The following is a 21024-nucleotide window of genomic DNA, read 5'->3' as shown; positions in this document are numbered from 1 at the left end:
CAGGGAGTCTGGCAGGTTTTTCAGTGCATGGTTGGGAGTTTTGATTCCTGGTGCTTCCTGGAGAGGCTGGGACTAAAAGCAGGGGGCTTCAGAAAAGCAGGGAGGTGTTGCTGTGTTTCCCTGCAGTGATCACGGGGCAGCACAGGAGCGGCGTCGTCTCTGCCCGGACGCGGATCGACGTGCTCCTGGACAGCTTCCGCAAGAAACAGCCCTTCACACACTTCCTGTCCTTCGCCCTCAACCAGCCTGCCATCCAGGAGAACTTCCTGCACTTCAAGGAGCAGGTGCTGGACAAGTGCTCAAAGGTAGGGATCCACGGGAGGATTAGAGTGCAGAGTGCTGTTTCGTTTATTGAGAGAGCTCTTTGGCGTTTTCCTTGAAGGCTTTATTCTGTTCTGTTTCCTAGGAATGCATTTCCAACTGGTCTTTTACTTAAGTTAGTGGGTCTGCTGTGAATTTGTTGAGGGCTGTTGTGAAATTTTCTGAAAAGTGGAATGGTTTACTTAGTGAATTGTTTGTAGAGATTTTTCTAGATGGGGGGATATCTAAATTTCAAAAGAGTGTTGGGGGTTTTGATTTTAATTGGGAAGTCACTGAATAATGTAGCAGACCTGTCTACATTTTATGTGATTTTTTACGCAACCATGTAACCAGGTCGGAATTCACAAATCTGTTGCTGCTTCTGTTTCACTTTTCTTTTGGCTCCTGATAGTGAAGGAAGATGCATGTCATTGCCAGAGCTGAGCGAGAAATGACTTGGTAGCACATGCCATCCTGCAAATCTCATCACTTCCCTTCTTCCCCAGGAGACTTTGTGCTGACAGCACTCCTACTTGCCTTCAGATCTTGTGTTGGGAGGAGCAGGAAATAGTTAGGGAAATGAGGAAGAAAATGAAGGGAAAGCTGTGCATTCCCTGGTTTATTTTAGTGTGCTTCTGGTCTGGCAGAAGTGATGTGTCAGTGCACAGGACTGGGCTGAGGGGAGGGAATGGTGTTATTAAATGGCCATGTCCTCTGTCTGCTGGAGGACATCTCTAGGCAGGAGAGAGGTCTCTCTGTGGCTGCTGCTGGTTGCATTGCAGACACACTGCAGGGCTCCGTGGGCTATTACTCTCCACTTTCATGTCCATCGTGTGCCTTGCTAAGGGGAAAATACAATCTTGCAGATAGCACAGCTTAAGACGTTTAGTTTCCTGTGTCTTCATGCCATGGGTGTGAATTATCTGATATCTGGGGAGATACGAGTTCTTGCTCAAGTTCTCATGGTCCTTTGGATGTCAGCTGTTTCATCTCCAAGAGCAGATCTGAGCTGTCTTTGCAGTCTTGTCTTTCCTGGTAGTCAGGATTTAAGTCCCTATTCCCCCCCCAGCTGCCTAATTTCATGACATCTTAGGAGCTTTCCATCACCTGACATTAAATACAACTGAAATTGGCCAACAGATCCAGGGATTAGCCAGTGCAATGCCAGGAGAACCTTTCCCTCAGGCTAGAAGGATGATCTCTCCTCATTAGCCAGCAGCACTACCTTTATTAAAGCTCACCTTGATTAAAGGAATGCCCTGCAGGCAGGGGGATGGAAACATTAGCCTGGGAAGGTGTTGGCTGGACAGAGAGCAGGGACCTGAGGCTGGCATCAGTGATGGCCTGGCTCCCTCTGTTGGTTTCTAGTTCCGGTCCGTGTGTGGGACACACCAAAGGTACAGTGAGAGAAGCAGCTCTCTGAGGGGCTGGTGACCTGCACGGGGCTCTGTAGAGACTGCTTGTGCCATTGGCTCTGGGTTGAGGCTGCTGCTTTCAGCATGGGGCTTCTCTTACCCTTTATCCCCTTCTACCTGTGCTGATGGCTGTTACAGTCCTTCCACTTGGCCTTCCTGGAGATCTGCCCCTGCTCTGCCTGAAGACTTGGCATCCCGGACTCGGTGTGTTTGATCCTTCTCCTCCACTTCCTCCTCTAGCCGTCTGCCAGCAGGTCCCATGGATCTCTGTTGTCCCTCCCTATGGCCTTGCCTTCTGCAGTAACCACAGTCTATCCCATACCACTCCTGGCTTCTGGCTTCCAGGCTGCCCTCGTGTTGGATGAGTCTTCTAAGGACCTTCCTAAGTCCTTTCAGTGACACATTTCTAAGACGTGTGTTTTATCCGTCTTTGCAGGTAACGCTGTTGTTTGTGCTCTCCTCCAGTGTTTTTAATCCTGCAGCAGACCCACACAGGACCAGCCCTTCTCCCTGCAGAGCACTCATTTTTCCTGCTTCCTGGGTGGGTTGCATCTCTGCAGCCCTCCATTGGCCCAGCCTCCCCGGTGACTGTACTTGCTCTCCAAACCCCTCCTGATCTGTGACATTGTTTCTCTCTTGCTCATTCTTAAATGTCAGTTTGCATCTCTGGGGGGAGGCGGGGTTGTATGCCCTCCTCCTTAAAAGGTGTTCACAGACTTTGTGCATTCCTCAAGTGTTGTCAGTCACATTTGGAAGGAGCTGCCTGGGAACATCTGCAAACCTTTGCATGCTCCTTGTCTCAGAAAACTGCAGCAATCCAGCCTTGCTCAGAGAAGTGCTGAGACCAGGTACTGGCCATGTTCATCTTTCCTCCTCCTGTGTGACCTTCTGTCTGTCCTGCCGTTTTTGTTCTGTGTCTGGACAGCTCCAAGTCCTGTAAGGGCCTGAAATGTGCCTGGCACCGCTTACATCAGCTCTGGAGTTTCAGTTTTCGGTTTGAAATGTAGTACTCAGTCAGTGACAGGTATTCAAAGGGTTGCGTACGTACAGCCTAGGAATATACAGTGCTTTATTTTTCTGCCCTTCCTTCTCCTGGTATTAGCAAAAGGGTTTCTAGATGTATTTATTGCTTCCTGTTAGCTGGAGGAGTACAGTGCAGCCCCGTGCGTCTCTCAATCACTCCTCCAGTCGGTAATGCCACTCTAATACCACTTTATCTCACAGCAGGGTCTGCTAGAAAGCACATCAGTAATGAAAAACAGTAATTCAAAACTGTTCCTCGCAGAGCAATAAAAGAGCTTATAGATTTGTCCAAAGCAATGGGATTTCTTGGAATACTTGAGGAAATCTGAATAGGTTTCAGTGACAGAAGCGGGGCGTTTCTCTGCCTGCTGCAAAACATCGCAGAATTGGGTAAACTTCAGCCTTTGAATGGGGGTAATAATGGTAAGGAAGGGAAAGGACAAGGTTTGTGTGTGTTTATGTTGTGTGTGTGTGAGGATCTCTTCTGGCCATTGAGCATTTGTGAGGAACTCTATTTCTCTCTGAAGCAGTTACCATGACAACCATTCATTTATATTTTATAGCATTATGTCAGTGGGTATATGCTTTCTAAGTTTTGTGTGTGTGTGTGTGTGTGTGTGTGTCTTTAAAAGCTTTTAGAAGATAAACCTTGTGCTGAATTACAGAACACTTCAGGTGTTGTTCATGCTGTACAGCCAGGGCTGCCAGGCAAATGAAGCAGGGCTGAGGGGAGGCTCTTTGAGGGTAATTTGATCTACATACGGGGAGGTGGCTCACCTGGACGGGCTCATCACTGTTGTGGTGCAGAGGGAGGTCCAGGTGACTGGATGACCTTGGAAGTCTCCTCTCACAGTCATGTAGGTGTCAGAGTGACGAGAACTGAGACGTCTGCCTGAGCATGCAGGTGGAAAAGGGAAAAGACTTTGCAGTAACATTGCTGTGAAAAATCACAGTTGGGTCTTTGAGAGCAGTGCAAACGCAGCGTTTGCAGGCTGAACAGGCTGCAGATGAAGCAGGGAAAGGAAACATGAGTGCTGTAATATATGGCAACCTGTAAATATCAAACATTGCTAATAAGGTATTGTATCTCAGAGTGGAAGGGACAGAAAGTGGGAGGGTTTTTTGAGCCTGTAGCTCTTCAGTCAATCCCGTGCAAATGCTGTTTTCCTGCCTCACTCCTTTGTTTGTGGATCAGGGTGGCAGAGGGCATATAGCTAGCATGCAGTATCCTGCTCTTAAGGAAAAAAAAAAAAAAACCAGAAAAACATAAAGCTGTCTGCAAACATTGAGAGCTTCTAAAACAGTAGAGAGGACACAGCCAGGGCAGAAGAGCTAAGGAGCTTGATCCCTTGCCTTGTCATGTAGAAGGGCTGAAGTGTGTAGAGGTTGATGGTTTCTCTACTACAGGGTCTCAGATTTGGAGGGACAACGTGCTTGGGCTTTGCAAAGAGTTGGAGAGCCCAGATAAAACCCTTTCTTATGTTCCTTCTAAAGAAGGAGAGCAGAGGTAGAAGTCTGTGGTAGCAGGAGGGAGAAGAAGTGACCAAGTGGAAACAAGTTGGGTTTTTTTGACTGTGACAGCAGAGTGTTAGGGGGAGGCTTAAGCTAAAAAGGACAGTCATCACATATGGATAGTGCATAAAGGGATTATTCTTCCTGCCTCTCAATACATCTTAAAGAGCCCAGGTTTGAACAGTAAATTTTTGGAGAGACAACAGGGCAGGTTCCCCTGAGGTGACTCAGTGATTGCTGATCGCACATCATGATCTGGGATTAGAATAATTGAGTTCCAGCCTTTCTGCATCCTAGTGAGCAGTATCCAGCCAGGGAGGGCTGCTGAGACACCCGCAGGAGCGTTGGCTGTTTCAGGGAGAGCCACCTCTGACGCAGCATCTATTTTATGTGTGGGAGAAGTGGGATCTGCCGGCCTGTGAAAGAGTAGGGAGTGTAAGCAGGGTTTTGAGGAGCTGCCTGAAATACTAGGGAGTAAACCAGGAGGATTATCTAGGTCTTGGCCTGCTTGCTGTGCTCTGCTCTTCCCTGCTAAACTCCCCGCAGCAGTAGAGTGGCTCGTGGAGGTGACGTGCCATCATTTGTCAACTCTCAGCCCACACTCAGGTGTTGAAAACCTCAGGGGAAAATGTTGCTTTTGGGGCAGGGTCACGTTTACAGCACAAATCGTGCTGGGGCAGAAAATGAGGGCAGGGCTTTGGCTTTCTGACCTGCAAAGGGCTATGTTATTGTGCCTCGTCTGTGCACTCTGTGGGAGTGACCTCGGCTGATTGTCCGTGGCAAGGTTAAATCAAACCTTCTTGCAGTTCCTGTTGCCCAAGCTGTTGTTTTGTGATGGGCCAAGTATTCTCTGACTGTGGGTATCACTGGAGAAAAAAGGCTGACAGAGAGAAATCATGTCCTGTCATGCATGTGAACAGCAGCATGAATTAAAGGAAGCCGCAAAGCTTTTACCGCAGGGAGGGGAAGGTAGGGAGAAGTGTGATGGGGCCATCCCTGGTTTTTGCCAGGCTGTGGCTGCTGGAGCAAGCCCCTGGCCTCTGTTTTGCAGCCTGCCTTGTCCCTAGTCCAGCCCATCAGCTGTGCTGTAAAGCAGGGTCTGCATGTGGTCATTAGGCATGAAAAATACTGAGCAAGATGTGGGGCATGAAACTCTTGACGGGCTGAGATACTGCAGCATTTAAACGTCTGAAAGGTTTTATTTCAAACTCTGGAGCACAGTAGGCACTTCAAAGCTATTGTTCTCAGCTGGTGCACTCTTTTCAGATGCAGAAAGGCTTCCGTGGCCTGGCAGGTTGGCTTCTTCTGGAGTTAAAATTGGAGGTTATTTAATGCGCTGATGGGAAGTGGCCACTAAGTGGAAATAATTGTTTTAATATGGGTGTGTTAACCATCCCTGAGGTATTTTTATAAGCATCCTAGAACAGAATAGCATGTTTCTTAAAGCTGGATGCAACCACTGCTCTACCTGGGGACAGTTCCTCCCCAGCAACAACATGCAGGACTTCTTATAAAGGGAATTTAAACTTAATTCATCTTGGCAAACTATAGGGCATATGGGAAGAAGAAAAATATAATTATCAGAGGTGGTATTAGCTGTGCTTCTGTTCTGAGGTGCAACCTGTGTTTAGGCAGGATTTAGAGACCATTTAGAGCTTGTCACTACAGCTGGTCTCAGCTTTATTGCACAAGAAATGGACTTAAATTTTAAATCTGAGCTGGCTTGTGTTGAGTTCATTGCTGGTAGCAGGTTCTGCGTCGACAGCTATGGAAGTCCCCTCCCAAAAAAACCCTCATACAAGTCAGTGTTGCAGGTCCTGTTACAGCCTGCTGTAATGATCTTCCAGGCTGCTGTTCAGCAGCTCTGATGGAAAAGTGGGCAGGGAGTTGTGGTGGGGCTGCACCTCAACCTGCCAGGCTGAGCTTGCTTCCTCACAAAGCCTGTGAAATTTTCAAGTTTGAGTCGTTACCAACCCGACCAGAGATAAAAGGACTGATGCCAGTGACTTGGTACCTGTTTTCTGTAGTATTTATCCCTGTGATGGAGCAGGGTGTGTGTGGATGAGGTAAGACACCTCTGTGTGATGCATTGATTTGTAGGATCACGGGGTCAGCAGCAGCCTGTTCCAGAACCCTGCAAAGCTTCACCTGACTCTTGGGACGCTGGTGCTCCTGAATGAACAAGAGATCCAGAAGGCCTGTGACCTCCTGCAGCGGTGCAAAGAGGACTTTGTGGAGTAAGTGGTGGGAAAGGGATGTCATCACCAAGGCCTTGAGAGAGGGGAAAGCAGCACTCTGCCTCGTCAAGGAACAGCAAAGAGAAGAGCAGCTCAGTGGTCTTTCTCAGCTCTAGAAATTTAGGCAAAGGCTGAAATGTTTCAAACGGGGCAGTAGGAATCACTGACCAGCCACAGAGAGCCTTACAGCATCTTCTGTAGCTCAGCATATCCTGAAAACCTGCTCTGCTCGCTTCCTTTCTTCGTGTGTGTCCCCGTTCTTTGTGCATGAGCAGTTTTTGCTGCTGTCCCCTGCCTGCTGCAGAGGGAGGGCTGAGCTCCCTTACCTTTGCACGCTGCCTGCAGTAGGCTCTGGCTCTGGCACTTCCCTCCTGCCTCAGAGCAGATGCTGAGGTGTCCTTGACATGCGTTCCTGGACGAGGGGAGCTGTGTGCAGGGAAGCCATCAGGAGCCTTGTGAGTAATCAACCTGAAACGGTCCGTGCCGCTCTGGGAGCGCGGCTGCCTCGCTGCCTCTCAACACCGAGCTGCAGATGTTGGGGCTTTAGCTGCAAATGTGGTCCAGTGACACCGTAATTAGCTTATCTCTGGTCAGCTTAGTAATTGAAGACAGCCTGGGGGAGCGGTTTATTTATTTATTTATTTCTGCAAAGCCTTTGCACACAGAGCACGGATCCTTCGCATCCATTTATTTGCTGCCTCGGTGCATGAAGAATTGGCCACACTGTGCCAGCTGATATCTCTGGGAATTAATGCATGGCCAGAATTCATACCTCTGCCTTTAAAAGGATGGCTCCAGTTCAGCCGTTGAACAGAAATGCAAGTGTATTTCCAGGGGGAGGCTCTGAATGCAATATTTGGAAAGCGCCAGCTTCCTCACAAGTGGGTTGAACTGATGCCGAGAAAATCATTGCTCCCTATTTCCTTTAGTGATGGGGGAATCAACACTTGAAGGTAACCTTTAGTTTATTTCCCCTTCCACACCCAAGTAAATATACTTGGAAAATTAATTAGGCTCCTTTCCACCTACATAAACCTTCATTAGCTTTCATTTCCTTTTCTAAAGTGCAGGCAGTGCCCTGTGAAGGTAGCGATGACCTTTTTGACCCTTTTTAGAGTACGTGACCTTTAGTGGTGTTAGTGTGATGTCCATAATAGTACATTTGTGCTGTTTCCCTCTCAGTAACTGTGCTGGGAAGGGAAATCACGCTCTGCTTATTTCACTTGGGAATCTTTGCTGAGAACCTCAACAGCTGAAGAGAAGTGAGCAAGGTCAGAGCAAAGTCACGCTCACCTTGTTAACTGGTGTTTGTTACATCTGCCTGTCCAGACACTCCCTGTTCTTTCCATGAGCCCTGGGTGTTAGAGGAGGCATCACTTACTCACAGGGAGCGCTGGCTGTGGCGCCAGCCTCCCTGGGATACTCTGCTAGGAAAGGCAAGGAGGCGGCGTGCTGGGAAGCAGATACGTTCTACTGAGCGTTTGCAGGTGTGGGAGTGCACATTATATCCTGCATGAAGAGCTGGAGCTGATTTTAAACCAGCTCTATCTACTGGTTGGATGTTGCACTCAGCTGTGTTCTGTATCGAGTACCTTTCCCAACAAAAATCAGAGAGCTGGAGACTTGATGGTTGGTCTTTTTCACTGGGAAGCAGGAGCCTCTCTGGAATGAGAGCTTGAACCATTTACTTCTGGTGGGTTTTCTGACATGTGGATGGAGATCTCCATGTTGAGGTGACCTGTGAGCACCGACAAGTTGACTTAATGTGTGTCTGAAGCACCAAATGCATGAATTTAAATTCTTTTACCACCTGGGGTGATAAGGCAATAGCAGCCGTAGCCTTTTGAGTTTTAGGAATAAGGGAGACTTTTTGAGTTTGGGTTTTTTCAGTGCAAACAAGCTGAAAAACAGGGGACAGAAAAGAACTCTTCAATGGAGTTCGCTGCCCCATAGGCTCTGTATAGCATTTAAGTCCCACTTAACATCAAATTTGTGTCTCACTACGGCAAAAAGAGTATCTAATCTCATTCCCGTGGTAAACCCAAATATTGGGTATGTGCACGAGGAGCACTGTGTGTTGCATTTCAAGAGCTGGTGTGTTGTTTTGCTTTTTAACATCAGGGATTTCTTGGGTTTTAGCCAAATCACTGGAGGCCAGCCCCTGACCGTGGAGGTGGCAGGAGTGGAGTACATGAACGATGACCCTGCCATGACAGACGTCCTTTACGCCAAAGTCCACATGAAGGATGGCTCGGACAGGTGAGTTCCCCATGCTCCTGTCTTTCCTTCCTCCCCAGAGTGCCAGGGAAACCCTCTGGAGCTGGTGGGTGCTGCTGGCAGTCCTCAGGCCAGCAGTCACGAAAATGAAGTCATCCTTGCTCCCTGAACGAGTTAAGGCAGTGATGTGTTTGCTCTTTAAATCAGTCAGTGGTGGTGCAGCTGAAGGATGTCGTTTGTTTCTGCAGCACTCTGTCAGGCTGAATAATGGAGTCACGGCTCGCACGGGGATAAGATGGCCAAGGAGATACTCCTGAGATGACTTAGAAGGCAGGATGATTTGGCCTCTGCTGTCTAGTTCCCAGCCTGCAATCCAGATTAGTCTGGACAGCCTGGTGTATTCTGCAGCACTTAATTATTCTTAAAACCCAGTTAGCCCAGAAGGTCCTCAGAAGAGCATGACCTGATTACAGAGTTGGTTTGTGTGTCTGTAGCAGCCTGGAATGGGTGCTGGTTTTGCAATGTCTTCTGGAGCTGCTGCTGCAAAATCTTGAAGCCTGGTTGGTGTCAGCTGGAGTGTTTGTGCTGTTCACTGCTGTGGCTGATGGGTCAGCTCCGCAAACAGCACTGCCCAGGATGTGGCGGTGTCTGGACAACCTTCCTTTGTCCTGGTTTTGACAAGGACAATGTCACCAGTGGCAGCACCATCTTTTCTCTTGGTGCTTTCTGGAAGACTGAGGAAACACGGATGGGGCTTGGAGCACCCTGGTCTAGTGGAAGGTGTCTCTGCCCATGGCAGGGTTTGGAACCAGATGATCTTTAACACCTCTTTCAACCCAAACCATTGTAGATTCTATGATTATCATAAGAGCTGTTGTACTCTGTGCTGCTGGTTGCCAGAAATAGGGAAGGGGAGTGACCAAAAGAGCTTTACCTCCTGTCTCTGAGCCTCAGCCTTCTCTTTGCCTGACAGCACTGCCCTTTTGTTGTCTGTTCCCATTGCTAGAGGACAGCAGGAGCTAGCAGAGGAGCATGGAGCAGTGCAGCTGGAGGAGGGAGGCTGTGAGGAGGGACTGGCTCAGGGAAGAAGGGATGTGTTCTGGCATATCCTTTCCCTGAGGGCTGAGGGGATGGCGGGGGAGGGGCCTGCTTAAAACCACACTTTGGAGGCTGTGTTGAAGTAAGAGATCGGAAGTGGGATAAGGAAATGAGTGGGAAAATGAAAAATGTAAGAACTGCTGGAAGGCAGTAGGAATTGAAGTCTCTTCCTTTTCTTGGCTCTTCTACTTTGAAGTCTGTCCTACCCTGAAAGAGGTGAGATAAAAACCAATGGGGTGGGTGGAGAACCAGGGCAAGGCAGGGATCAGCCAGGAGACAGAGCACAGGGAGAAAGAGGGCAGATGCACTTGGAAAGATGAGATGGAGACAGACACTGGATGACCCAAATGCCCTTCGGTGGTTTTTGTTGTAGAGAGCATCTAAAATATCAACTCTGGGAGCTGAGGTCTAGGCCTCTTCTCCTGAGTCACTGAGCTCTGGCTCTCTCTGAGGTGCAGTGCTTGCCAGTCTGGTTGCATCTGAAAATAAGTCTGCGGTCTGAGGAGCTGGGAGAGGAATCCTGTAGAGCATAAACTGGGCCTGAATTGACAGTGATGTCTGCCTGCCTCTGGGGACAGCTTGAATTGTTGGTACTTGCACCGTGCTCTGTTTCAGATGCCAGCTGTATCCTGTATGTATTTTTGTGTGATGAGAACCCATTTAGGCATAATGCTGCAGAAAGTGCTGATGTGCAGCAGGGGTGGCAGAGCTGCTTTGGACAGGGGAGACAAGTGAGGTCTTCACATCCACCTTGCCTTGAAACTGAAAACAGCACTCCCCACCTCCCCAGGAAAGGAGTGATGTCCTTCACAGGGATCTGTTAGCTGAGGTTTTGAAGAAAACCAGACCTTGTGCTTTGCATGGCACCTGGAAACTGCCAGGCTTTTCTTCCATAGCACCTGTTCTGCTTTTTGCATAGCAGCAGGCTCAGAGAGGGTCAGGCAATTTGAAGTTTTAATCCTTGGCCCAGGCTGGTCCGGCCATCACCTGCAAATTAATTCACAGAATCACAGAATAGGCTGAGTTGAAAGGGACCCATCAGTGCCATCAAGTCAACTCCTTGCTCTGGCCAGGACACCCCAACAACACCATTCTGTCCCTGAGAGTGTTGTCCAAATGCTCCTGGAGCTCTGGCAGCCTCGGGGCCAGTGACAATTCCCTGGAGAGCCTGTTCAGTGCTCCACCACCGTCTGGGTGAAGCACCTTCTCCTGATACAATTCATCTGGCACTTCTCCCCTTATATAGTTCCTTAGCTCTTAGCAAGCATCCAGAAAAACATTTAACTTTGCAGAGGGGGAAAAAAAAAATATTTTAGTGTCGATGGAGAGCAACTTTTCCTTCCTTTGAGGTTCCAGCAGACACTGTGTTGGTCTAGCAGCGATTATAAAGAGGGGACAAATGGTGATCTCTCCAGAAAATCCTACTTTGTTTCCTGGCCTGTGACACAGATCATTGCTGAGCAGCTCCTTGAGCCTCTTGCCTGCTGAAACCTGCTGTGCCTTGCTTAGGGAAATGGGAGAGCAGTTTCTGAGCTGCAAGGCCAATACTAGAGGAGAGTAGCAGCCACGTGGCTTCCTGTGCTGGATCAGACAGCTGCAGCCTGTGCTGGAGAGAGGTGTGTGCCTTCCTGTCTCATGCAAGATGTCCTGTTAGCTCTGTGTAGTTCCTGGCATGGCTGAGGGGTGGAGTTCCTTCCTGATCTTTGGATGATCTTGATCAGCTTAAGCTGTAAAGCAGGAGATTTGATTTATCCTGACTTAGCTTGCATAACTGCAGACAGAATTAGGGGTTGGCAAGCCTTTCTGCACATATAATGGCTCAGACTGAAAGAGGGATCATGCTCTGATGCCTCCCACATGGCAAATAATTTCCATTATAATTCATTCTAATTTGTTTTATTTCCTTGATTAACTTTATAACGTAATAAAGCACCATTTTCACTTGAGCTATTCTCTGTTAATTTGTTTTAGTATTGTCTGTAATGATATTCATTTAATCTTTGTCATTGCTAATTTTAAAAATCACTGAAGTAAAGCCAGAAAATAGTAGAAAGTCATGACAATTGGTGGCTTGAGAGTCTTGCAGTGGTCACATGGGGGCTGGCAGGCCGTGAGGGGCAGTCCAAAGCCAGCAGTGGGGTTGGAGCTGGCACCCAGAGCGTGACAGCCCCAGGCCCTGGGGACGGGCCACGCTCTGCCACAGCTGAGACACCAACGTGGTGGCACCTCACGGAGCAGAAAGCTCTCTAATCCCTGGGACGTGCTGAGAGAAGCTCAGCAAGATTCTCAGAAGAATCTCAGAAGATTCTTCTGCATAGACTTAATACCCTCTGGCCTTATTTTCGAAGGTGGGTAGCTCTCATTCTGGTGTATCCTTTCTGCCTTTGGTAAGAATCAGGCACTGCTGTCATTTTTTGGGCACAGCAGCAGCCTGGAAGTTCCTTCAGCTCCTCAGACATGAGCACATTGCTCTGATCCCTGCTCCTGCTGCTTGTTCTAGCATGGCTCTGCCCCTCAGATCCTGACAGTCCAGGCCAGGCACAAAGGTGGGAATAAGTCCTTGGATTTTGCTTGCTCAGTAGCTCCAAAGCTGGAGTGTTCACCAGGATGTGCTGACTGGATTTGTCCCCCAGTCACCACATTCTGGGCTTTCCCAGAAGGCAAGCCCAGTGGCTGAGTTGGCTGTGTGGGACAGAGAGGATCCAGGCTGCAGCAGTCCCTGAGCAGATCCTCTGGGAGTTGAGGTGCCCGAGCCCCTGCGGGTGTGCAGATTTTAGCATTTGCAAGGAGAGTCACATTGTGTTTCCTGGCAGTAGAAAGATGCATCCTTCAGCTCCCAGTAACATCTGTCACTGTGAGTGAGCTCTCTGCTGTGCTAAATCTGCCCTTCCTCGTGGAATATTTGCAGCAGAAGCGATCACAGAGGAAGCTTTGCACAACAGTCAGAACTTTTTGCATTAGAGCTGAATCCTGATGCCTCTGCTCGCTTTCCATTAGGGACTAGCTCGCTTTCCTGTGTGCATGCAGAGACTTCATTTCACACTTGCTGCCCTCCTGGCTGAAAAGCCAAAAGCTGATGATGCAGAGGCTCCTTGTTTTACATGGCCCTGTTCTTTCTCTTTGTGCCTTCCCAGATTGCAGATGGTCGCTGATCAGCTGGTGGAGCGGTTTGTGGCCTCTGGCCTGATGCTTAGAGAATGGGATAGGGTGAAATTGCATGCCACAGTCATGAACACTCTCTTCAGGAAAGATCCAAGTATGTACAGAGCCTTCATCCTTGCTGCTCAATGCATTCAAAGTAGTCCCGTTGCTCAGCAGATGCTTTTGTTGTTTGTTTTTTTTCAGTGTGGTTTTTCTTACCTACAGGGCTGGGGGGGAGATGTCTGCAGATAAAACCCAGAAGAAAATGAAAAAAAGCAATGAACATGAGTTATAGATTCAAAAACTTGACACCCAGTAGCACTCATAGTATCTGGGCTAGGGAAAAATATGTTCAAGTAGAATCACAGAATGTCCTAAGTGGGAAGGGACCCACAGGGGTCATCCAGTCCAGCTCCTGGCCCTGCCCAGGACACCCCAACAATCCCACCCTGTGCCTGAGAGCGTTGCCCCGATGCTTCTGGAGCTCTGGCAGCCTTGGAGCTCCGACCATTTCCTGGGGAGTCTGTTCAGTGTTCCCTCTGAGGGCAGAACCTTTTCCCAATTTCTAACCTCCCCTGGCACAGCTCCAGCAATGCCCCTGGGTTCTGTCCCTGGTCACAGAGAGCACAGATCAGAGCTGCTCCTGCACTGCCCTTTGTGGGGAAGCTGCAGACCCTGATGAGGTCTCCCCTCAGTCTCAGGCTGAACAGAGCAAGTGACCTCAGCTGCTCCTCATGGAGGTGAGATCTTGGGCTCTCTGCGTCCCTGTGTTAAACTGAAACTGGGTAACAACTCCATGTATTGTGCTGACCTTCAAACAAGATGAAAACATAATCCTCTTTGGTTAACTTAGAGATTACCCATTTCTTTGGGAAAGTGATTCCATTGTCTTTCTCCTTAAATCAGATGCAGACGGCTGCGAAGCTGAATGTGAGCTATTCTTGAGTGTATGGCGTCTGCTGTCTCTGCCAAAAGATTGTCTGCCCTGGCTGTCTGTAGCATCATTCTGATCACATTACTCTATAAAGCAGCCCTAAAAGCATCATCTTTGGGGAGGGGCTGTGTGTCAGAGCCTGGTTCTCCATGTGCAAACATGCGTGCTCTGGCACGGTGGCCCCTGTGCACTGCAATAGGTTGTGTCAAGAATTCTTTAGTTGTTGTCTCTCTGAATCTCTGTGCGGACAGTGATAACAGCAGGTGATTTGTGTCATTGTTTTCTGGGCAGGCTTTGGGTCTGACTGCTGCTGAAGTCAAACAAGCACACCCAGAGTGTAGAAACCCTGTAAAGATGGGGTTCAGCTCTTAAACGGAGCCCTGAAAATGTGACCCCAGCGTGCTGCTGTGGCTCTGTGTGAGGGGAGGCACACGGGCAGCTAGGTCTGGCATCCTGAGTCTATATTCTGGCACGACCCCAGGAGGCATGCAAGGCATTCAGACACAATGGGGAGAGCATCCCGCCAGCATTCTGCAGGCAGCCATAGAAGTCGCTTTGTATTCCATACAGGATTTGAACAGCAAGCTGGATGTGAGAGGGACTTCATAGTTAATGATGGAGATGAAAAAGAAATACTGAATATATTCACCGAGTGAGGCAGAGGTCCTGTGGAAAGAACAGATCATGTACTTGGGGGTTATATAAAAACCCAGACGTGCTCTTGGGGAATGGATCTCAGACGTAGGCTTTTGGCAGTTGCTGTAGGCCTAGGTTGCTATTCTGAATGTCTCTGTGTGTGTGTGGCTGCGTGCCCACCCCGCAGAAGCATCCACACCACACGTATGGTGCAGGCAGCAGAGGTTTGTGTCAGTGCCGTCCGCAGCCCGCCTGGCGTTGTGCTGGCGTGCTCAGCCTGGAGTTTGGTGCTGCTCCAGGCCACACAAGGGCTGTCTCTCACCCTGACATGGCAGGATGAAAACGAGCCAGAGAGAAGCAGGTGTGTTGCACTGAGCAGTCAGCCCTAAAAAATCACCACGGCAGTAGTTGTGATTTAGGGCCTTGCCTCCAGGTAACACAGGTGATCCTGATAGAGGCACCAATTCCAGCCCTTTTCCTCCTAAAATCCAAGTGGAAGTGGGGTTTTTTTTCCACTGAGAACTGGGCAAAGATGGTTTATTAGCTGGCAGCTGACTTTGGGGAGGGACAGAGTGGGGGGTGAAGTACAGCACACAGAGTTCTCCCATCTGAAGCTCATTCTGGTGGTGGCTTTTCTCTCTACAGCTGAAGAGCGAAACAACACAATGACTGGTAAATCATCTTTCAAGGAGCGGGAGTCGTTTAATGGCCAAAATATCCTCAAGGTCAGTATGAAACAATTAGGGAAATGGAGCCAGCTATGGATATTGTATAGCCAAAAGAGGTTGAAACACCTCTTCAAGACTGCTTTTGTCTTAGGCTGATGGGATCTCCCGGGGCTGGGTGGGGTGTGTGGGGGGGAATCTGTTTAGAAAATAAACAGTCCAGATCACTTGTAATTGGGAGCATTACGGTATTTAACAGGAGCATTCCTAAAGCTGCTGGGGCTCAGAGCAGGAATATGAAGCACGAATGCTAAGTGGGTGTTCGTGTTGTCGTTTACTTCGCTCCTGTTTTACCCTGGAGACTCAGGCTTGACTTGATTCTCAACCCACCAGAAAGAAGCACTTCATTGCTCTTGTTCTACTCATATATATTTATGAAACTAAACCCCACTCTTCATTTCACTTACTCTTTTCTTCTTGTTTTTAATCTCTGCTGTTGATTTGCTCCGGAAAAATAGCGGGTAGTGGTGGGGAGTCCCACCAGGATCTGAGGGCTTTGGCAGCTATCAGAGGGTAGAATACACATCTCTCAGACTGTGGAGGTTGGGTAAGGCTCAAAGGGGAGCGTGCTGCAGGCTCCCAGGCTTTGCCAACCGCGGTTGGGACTGCAGGCTGCCTCTGCTGCTCATCCAGATGGCTGTGGCAGACTGATGCCGTGTGCTTGACCCCTGCAAGTGTCCAGAGAGAAAAGAGATGCACAGAGGAGCAGCACCGGCTTATAAGCAAATTTGCAATCCTCATTGTGTGAGAGGATTTGTAGCAGGCAGGTCCGATAAGAGGGAAAGAAGACAATGCATGGATACATTTGAGAAGGGTAAGAAGATATTCTGGCAACTAAGAGACATGAGAGAGGATGCAGGCGGGGTGGGAGCTGGACAGCACAGAAGGACTTTAGAGCCCTCCCAGAGGAGGGGAAGAGTGGGCTTTATTTGTATTTACAGTTTTATTAATGTATCAGCCGCTGGATGCAGGGGGTTGTGGAGGCAGGGAGTGGAACTGATTGATCTCCCTGCAGAGGACAAACAAAGGGACAAAATTAGGTTAAGCTCTCATTGTCCTCAAACGGTCTGTGCAAGCGTGGTGTCATGACTCAGCGTCACCACATGTTGAGTGTGCAGTGTGAGACTGCAGTATTGCAAGCTGGAGCAGGGAAGCCACAGCCCTGGTCCCTTTCTTGACGTGATATGCAGTTTTGGATAGCTCCCAGTGTTGGGAGGGCCAGCTTTGGAAGGGGGAGGTGTGTGTCAGGAGCCCTGAGTGCCTGCAGGACACTGTTTTCTCCACGTTCACCTTTGCTCCTTTCTCCTGCTTCTGTTAAACTTGTCCTCAGGCTTTAGAGAGACATAAAATGAAGCTCTGGGTCCTCCTCCGTGCTCTCATCCCAAACCGTTTGTGATTGGGAAGGATTAACGATGCTCCCTCTGCTGGTCACACCATTTATGGGGTCTGAGGATCTGGGGACGGGTCTTGCGGTGCTTGGAAATGCAACCGCTTCTCCGTATTCTTGATGCTCTCAGAAATATGAGCCCAATGCATTTTTAAAGCTCCTAATTGATTTTGTACTGACGTAGCCAGAAGAGCTGCTGGCTGTTTGGACTGCTGGTAATTACTTCAAAGCATGTCTTGCCACAAGAAATGTCATCCTTCTCTCCCACCTCCACTACATCTCCTAACCTGCCCGCTTCGCTTCGTATTTCCCTTTGGTCTCCCACGTGCCTGCAGCAGAACGCCCGTTGGCATTAATTAATTACGTGAGTCATAAATAGCTCCAGGCTTCTTACCGGAGGAGCCCAGCCTCAGTGAGCCACTGATGCATGCCAGCATGACCTTGCAGGGATGCACCAGTTCCCTCCCAGCCTGCTTTTATATCCATTATTTATCTTGTGCTGGGGAGGCTGCCCTCTCGCAAAGTATCTTCGTTAACTTTTGCACCAGGACCTAAACGACGGGCTGTTAATGAATATGGCTGCAGTTAGGCAGGCTGGTGGGAGGGAGAGCCATGTGCCCTGCATGTGATTCCAGGTGGTGGGACTCTGTGATAGCTGTGCTTAGTGGCTGTGTTCCCACTTGGAACGCTAACAAAGCATGGCTGCTGGTAGGAGGGTAAGTGGGAAAACTCGGGTTTCATCGGTCTAATTCCCATTGTGAGGCCAAAGGCTCAGAGCAGGACTGGAGCTATGGGAGCACGGCGCACGATGGAAGTGCTGTGGCTCTGCTGTTCCAGGCTGAGGCTCCCCGTGGTCAGAGCAGGGGTGTGTGTGTGTGTGTGTGTGTGTGTGCAGATGCGCTGGCAGCACATGTTTGCTGATAACATGCCCATGCTACACCAGGCTCCAGCTGGTATTTTGCTTTCAGCTGAACTAATCGGAATTTTATTTAATAATCCTTTGTTCTACCCGTTCCGCAGAGTTAAACATACACTCCTATTTGTGCTAATAAACGGTTATGCAGGCCGGTACCTTCCCACACTGCTCAGAAAATAGATCCTGTAGGATGACTTGCGTTTGGGAGTTTAAATTACTTCTGTCTTGAAGAATATCCCTGAAAAAGGCTTCCTGGCATAGGTGGAGAGCCCAAGGGGCTTTGTGGCCCAATAGATTTGTGTCCAACAAAGCTTTGGTTTCGCACTTCTCTGGTCTAAAAGCTGGGGATGCTTCATGGATCGCTTCATATGGAGCGATACGTTTTCCAACTAGGCCGGCTTTGAACATCCCAGTCACGCGCTGAAATCGTGCTCCGGTCAGGAGCGGAGGGAGGAGGAGCAATTCCTGGCTGAAAGGCAGGGCCGGGCCTGGGGGAGATGCCGGGCTGGCAGCTCCCTGCCGTGCCCCCCGCCGTGTCCTGGCGGTGGCCTGGTGCCCCGCGCCGCAGCTGGCACAGCGCTGGCACCCAGGCGGCCGGGGCAGCTGCCGGCACCTCCGGAGACGAGGCTGCGCTGCCTCCGGGCTTTTATTTATTATTGTTCAGTGAAAAAAAAAACCACAAACAAACCCAACTGAGGCTGCAGTGAATAAATAAAAATGAGAAAAAATGCAAAAGGGCTGACTGGCCAAAAATTTCGGTTGCACGTTTAAGGGAAAGGAAGAAAACCACCTGGACTCTCACTGGGTCAAAATGGAATGAATTTTGGCTTGAGTTGAGGTCTGAGAAGTAAATGAACGCCCTTTGCCTCATTCAAACAAGAAGGAAGCAAATTTTGAGTGCAGAAAAAGCTGAACCCTGCCACTTAGCACAGATCCGTGCATTAACAGCTTACAAGATTAAATATTGAGGGAACAGCTACTGAGGTACAGCAGCAGAAAGCTGCACATCTTATGTCTTTAGGGCATTAGGGGAGACTTTAAGCTGGATGGAAGACTGGGAACGGGATCAGCCAAGGTGGTGGCACATGCTGCCATGCCCTGGTCCAGCAGCGGGGCTGCAGGAGTGCCCAGGGAGGGCTTCTAGTTCAGATGAGGCATCATTTGATGAGGCTCCTTGTCTTTTGAGGCCTGCATGAGTGTATTGAGTTATGGCACTGTATCTGCTTTCACTGGGAGCACGGGGAAAGTGCATTTGCTGGCTGATACACTGGAGAGCCAGTGGTGTTCCCTGTCACCGTGTCTGCCCTGCTGGGTAAGAGCAGTGGGGTGGCTGTGCCATGCAGTAGTTCAGCTTAAAACATTTGATGCAGTGCCAGAGACAGAGGTGCAATGGAAAAGAAAGCCTTGGCCTGAATAAACCCCTGGCCCCTCAAAATACCCCAAGCTCACCAAGGTCTAAACAAATGAACATCTGCCCCTCTGCAGAGCCAACTCCCCTTGTAGATGTGGAGTGTGCCTCGTGTTCTGCAGCCACTGGAACCCAGGCCTTTCGTGTAATATTTGTTTGTGGATTTAAGGAGGCTGAGTCTTTTCCTGATGTATTTCTAAGCTGAGGTGAAATCAAAGAGCTAAAGAACCAGTGTTAGGTGAGGATCAAGACTGCCTGGTGTTCAGAAAGGGTAAGAACATCTTGTTATCCTCAACGAGGTGGTAAAGATGTAGATCCAAAGCAGGACTGACAGCTGGAACAAATACCTAACAGGAGGTGGCTGCTTGGAAAGTTTAGAGTTAAAAATACCAAACAAAAAATCCACTGGGGTGAGGAGAGACTGAGCAAGAGATTGTGGTGCAACATCAGTATCTCAGAAATAAGCCAGTGCTTTCCTCACCTCGTTTTTACAGAAGAATCAAAAGCAGAAATGAAAGGCTGTGATGCCACTTTGCAGAGGGGAGAATTCCTGCCATTACCAAGAGGTACCGGAACAATCGAGGGGGCTCAGCAGTGTGCAATTAGAGCAACAGTGGGATGGGAGGATGTGACAGTTGAGCAGATGAGACTGGAGATCAGTTCGTATAATCATGGGGAAAAAAAAAAGGAGATTAAATTGAGGTTGCTGTGAAAATGCTTTTCTGCGAATTATATTCTTCAGGGGGAGAGAAAGCCATATTCCTGTTATTTGCATTTGATGAAACAGGAATCTGAAGTGGCATTTGAAAAATCAGAGTAGACAAAGGAGGGAAAATATCTTTATTGGAGTGTTTGGGCCTTGGAGGCAGTGTTGGAGGTTTTAGGGGAAGGCTGAGCCACTGCACTGAGGAGAACGCAGTGCAGAAGGTTTGTGCTGCCTTTGCATGACAGAGATCTCTTTGGTGACCTTACCAAGAAAAGGAAGAGCCTTTTTTTTCCTCTCAGAGGTGCTCTACGCCCCTCTGACTAATTTTAGCCAGAACTGTGAGTGCTGGAAGAGGGTTTGCTGAGAGTCTCTGAATCCTCTTGCCCCTGCACCGCTGCACTCCCACCCAGGCCAGCAGCTGAGCCTTTTGAAGGTTCTGTGGGTGCCTCTGCCTCCCACCCGGTGAGCATCCCACCTCCTCCTCACTTCCCTGAGATCCCTGCTGTGCCACCAGCCAGCCAGGACAGCGTCACCTCTTTGATCTTAAGAAGATGATTTTTCTCTGTGGAGCTGGCAGGAGTTGAATTACAGCAACTCCTTAATGGAAGGCAAGGACCCAGCACATTAAATGCAAAAAACCCCAACCCACTGATTAGCAAAAGTAGGCAGTTCATCCCAAAGGTACCATGACCCTTCTGCTGGATAATTTTCTGTGTCTGTCTGAATTAATTTACTGGCTCTGTAGCTAGACTCCTCCTCTTGGTGTTCAGTGGGCGTAGTGAGAGGTCACACTGATGGGAGCTCCTTGTCCTGGTATTCCCGGATGCGCCTCCTTGCCATCTCTGCAGCAAAGCCAAAGCCCAGCTCTTAGAAACTGTTGCTGCATTTGCTGTTATAGGAGCCATGGGAATAAGGCTTCTGTGGAGAAATGCACTGTTTGATTATTAATTTCCTTACATTATACTGTAAATCCCTCATGTTTGAGGTGTAGGTCTGGGATCTTATCAGATCCATTAATTTGCTGAAAGGGTTTTTATTCTTGTCTGAAAGACGTGCAAAAATCTGGTAACCTCCAAATGTCCCACTTGTATTTGTTTCTTAGTTTGCAGAATGCCTTTCACCATAGCAACTGGGGTTTGATTTCCTGAAGTGCATGAATTTTCATGGATTTGTGATGGGGGGAACAGACCCAAAACTGTGAGCTAAAGCAAAGATTTTGCAGCGTGGTAGTGGCAGGATTGGCTGTGGATTTGGCTGGGGGGTGGGGGGGACATCCTGGAGGGAGGGGATCTCAGCTGAACAAAAGCCTGCACCCGGCCCTGAACAGTTCTATTTGAAAAAAAAAAATCCAGCCTGACAGATTAATTTA

At 49.0% G+C, this 21024-nt stretch overlaps 1 protein-coding gene across 3 annotated transcripts in view; it reads left to right on the top strand.

The window, feature by feature from the left end:
* ASCC1 (activating signal cointegrator 1 complex subunit 1) overlaps positions 1 to 21024 on the top strand; it is a 35154-nt gene that overhangs the window by 5016 nt on the left and 9114 nt on the right. For all 3 annotated transcript variants that reach the window (XM_066191785.1, XM_066191788.1, XM_066191787.1), the window contains exons 5-9: positions 127 to 305; positions 6351 to 6487; positions 8627 to 8746; positions 12937 to 13058; positions 15159 to 15238. In XM_066191785.1, coding sequence (XP_066047882.1) covers positions 127 to 305; positions 6351 to 6487; positions 8627 to 8746; positions 12937 to 13058; positions 15159 to 15238 — 638 coding nt within the window. The remainder of the gene's footprint in view (positions 1 to 126; positions 306 to 6350; positions 6488 to 8626; positions 8747 to 12936; positions 13059 to 15158; positions 15239 to 21024) is intronic.

This window comes from Chamaea fasciata, unplaced genomic scaffold, assembly GCF_029207755.1.
Source record: "Chamaea fasciata isolate MVZ Bird 193981 ecotype frontalis unplaced genomic scaffold, bChaFas1.0.hap1 SCAF_9, whole genome shotgun sequence".
In the NCBI taxonomy this organism is placed as follows: Eukaryota; Metazoa; Chordata; class Aves; order Passeriformes; family Sylviidae; genus Chamaea; species Chamaea fasciata.
This window is presented reverse-complemented; position numbering and strand designations above follow the sequence as displayed.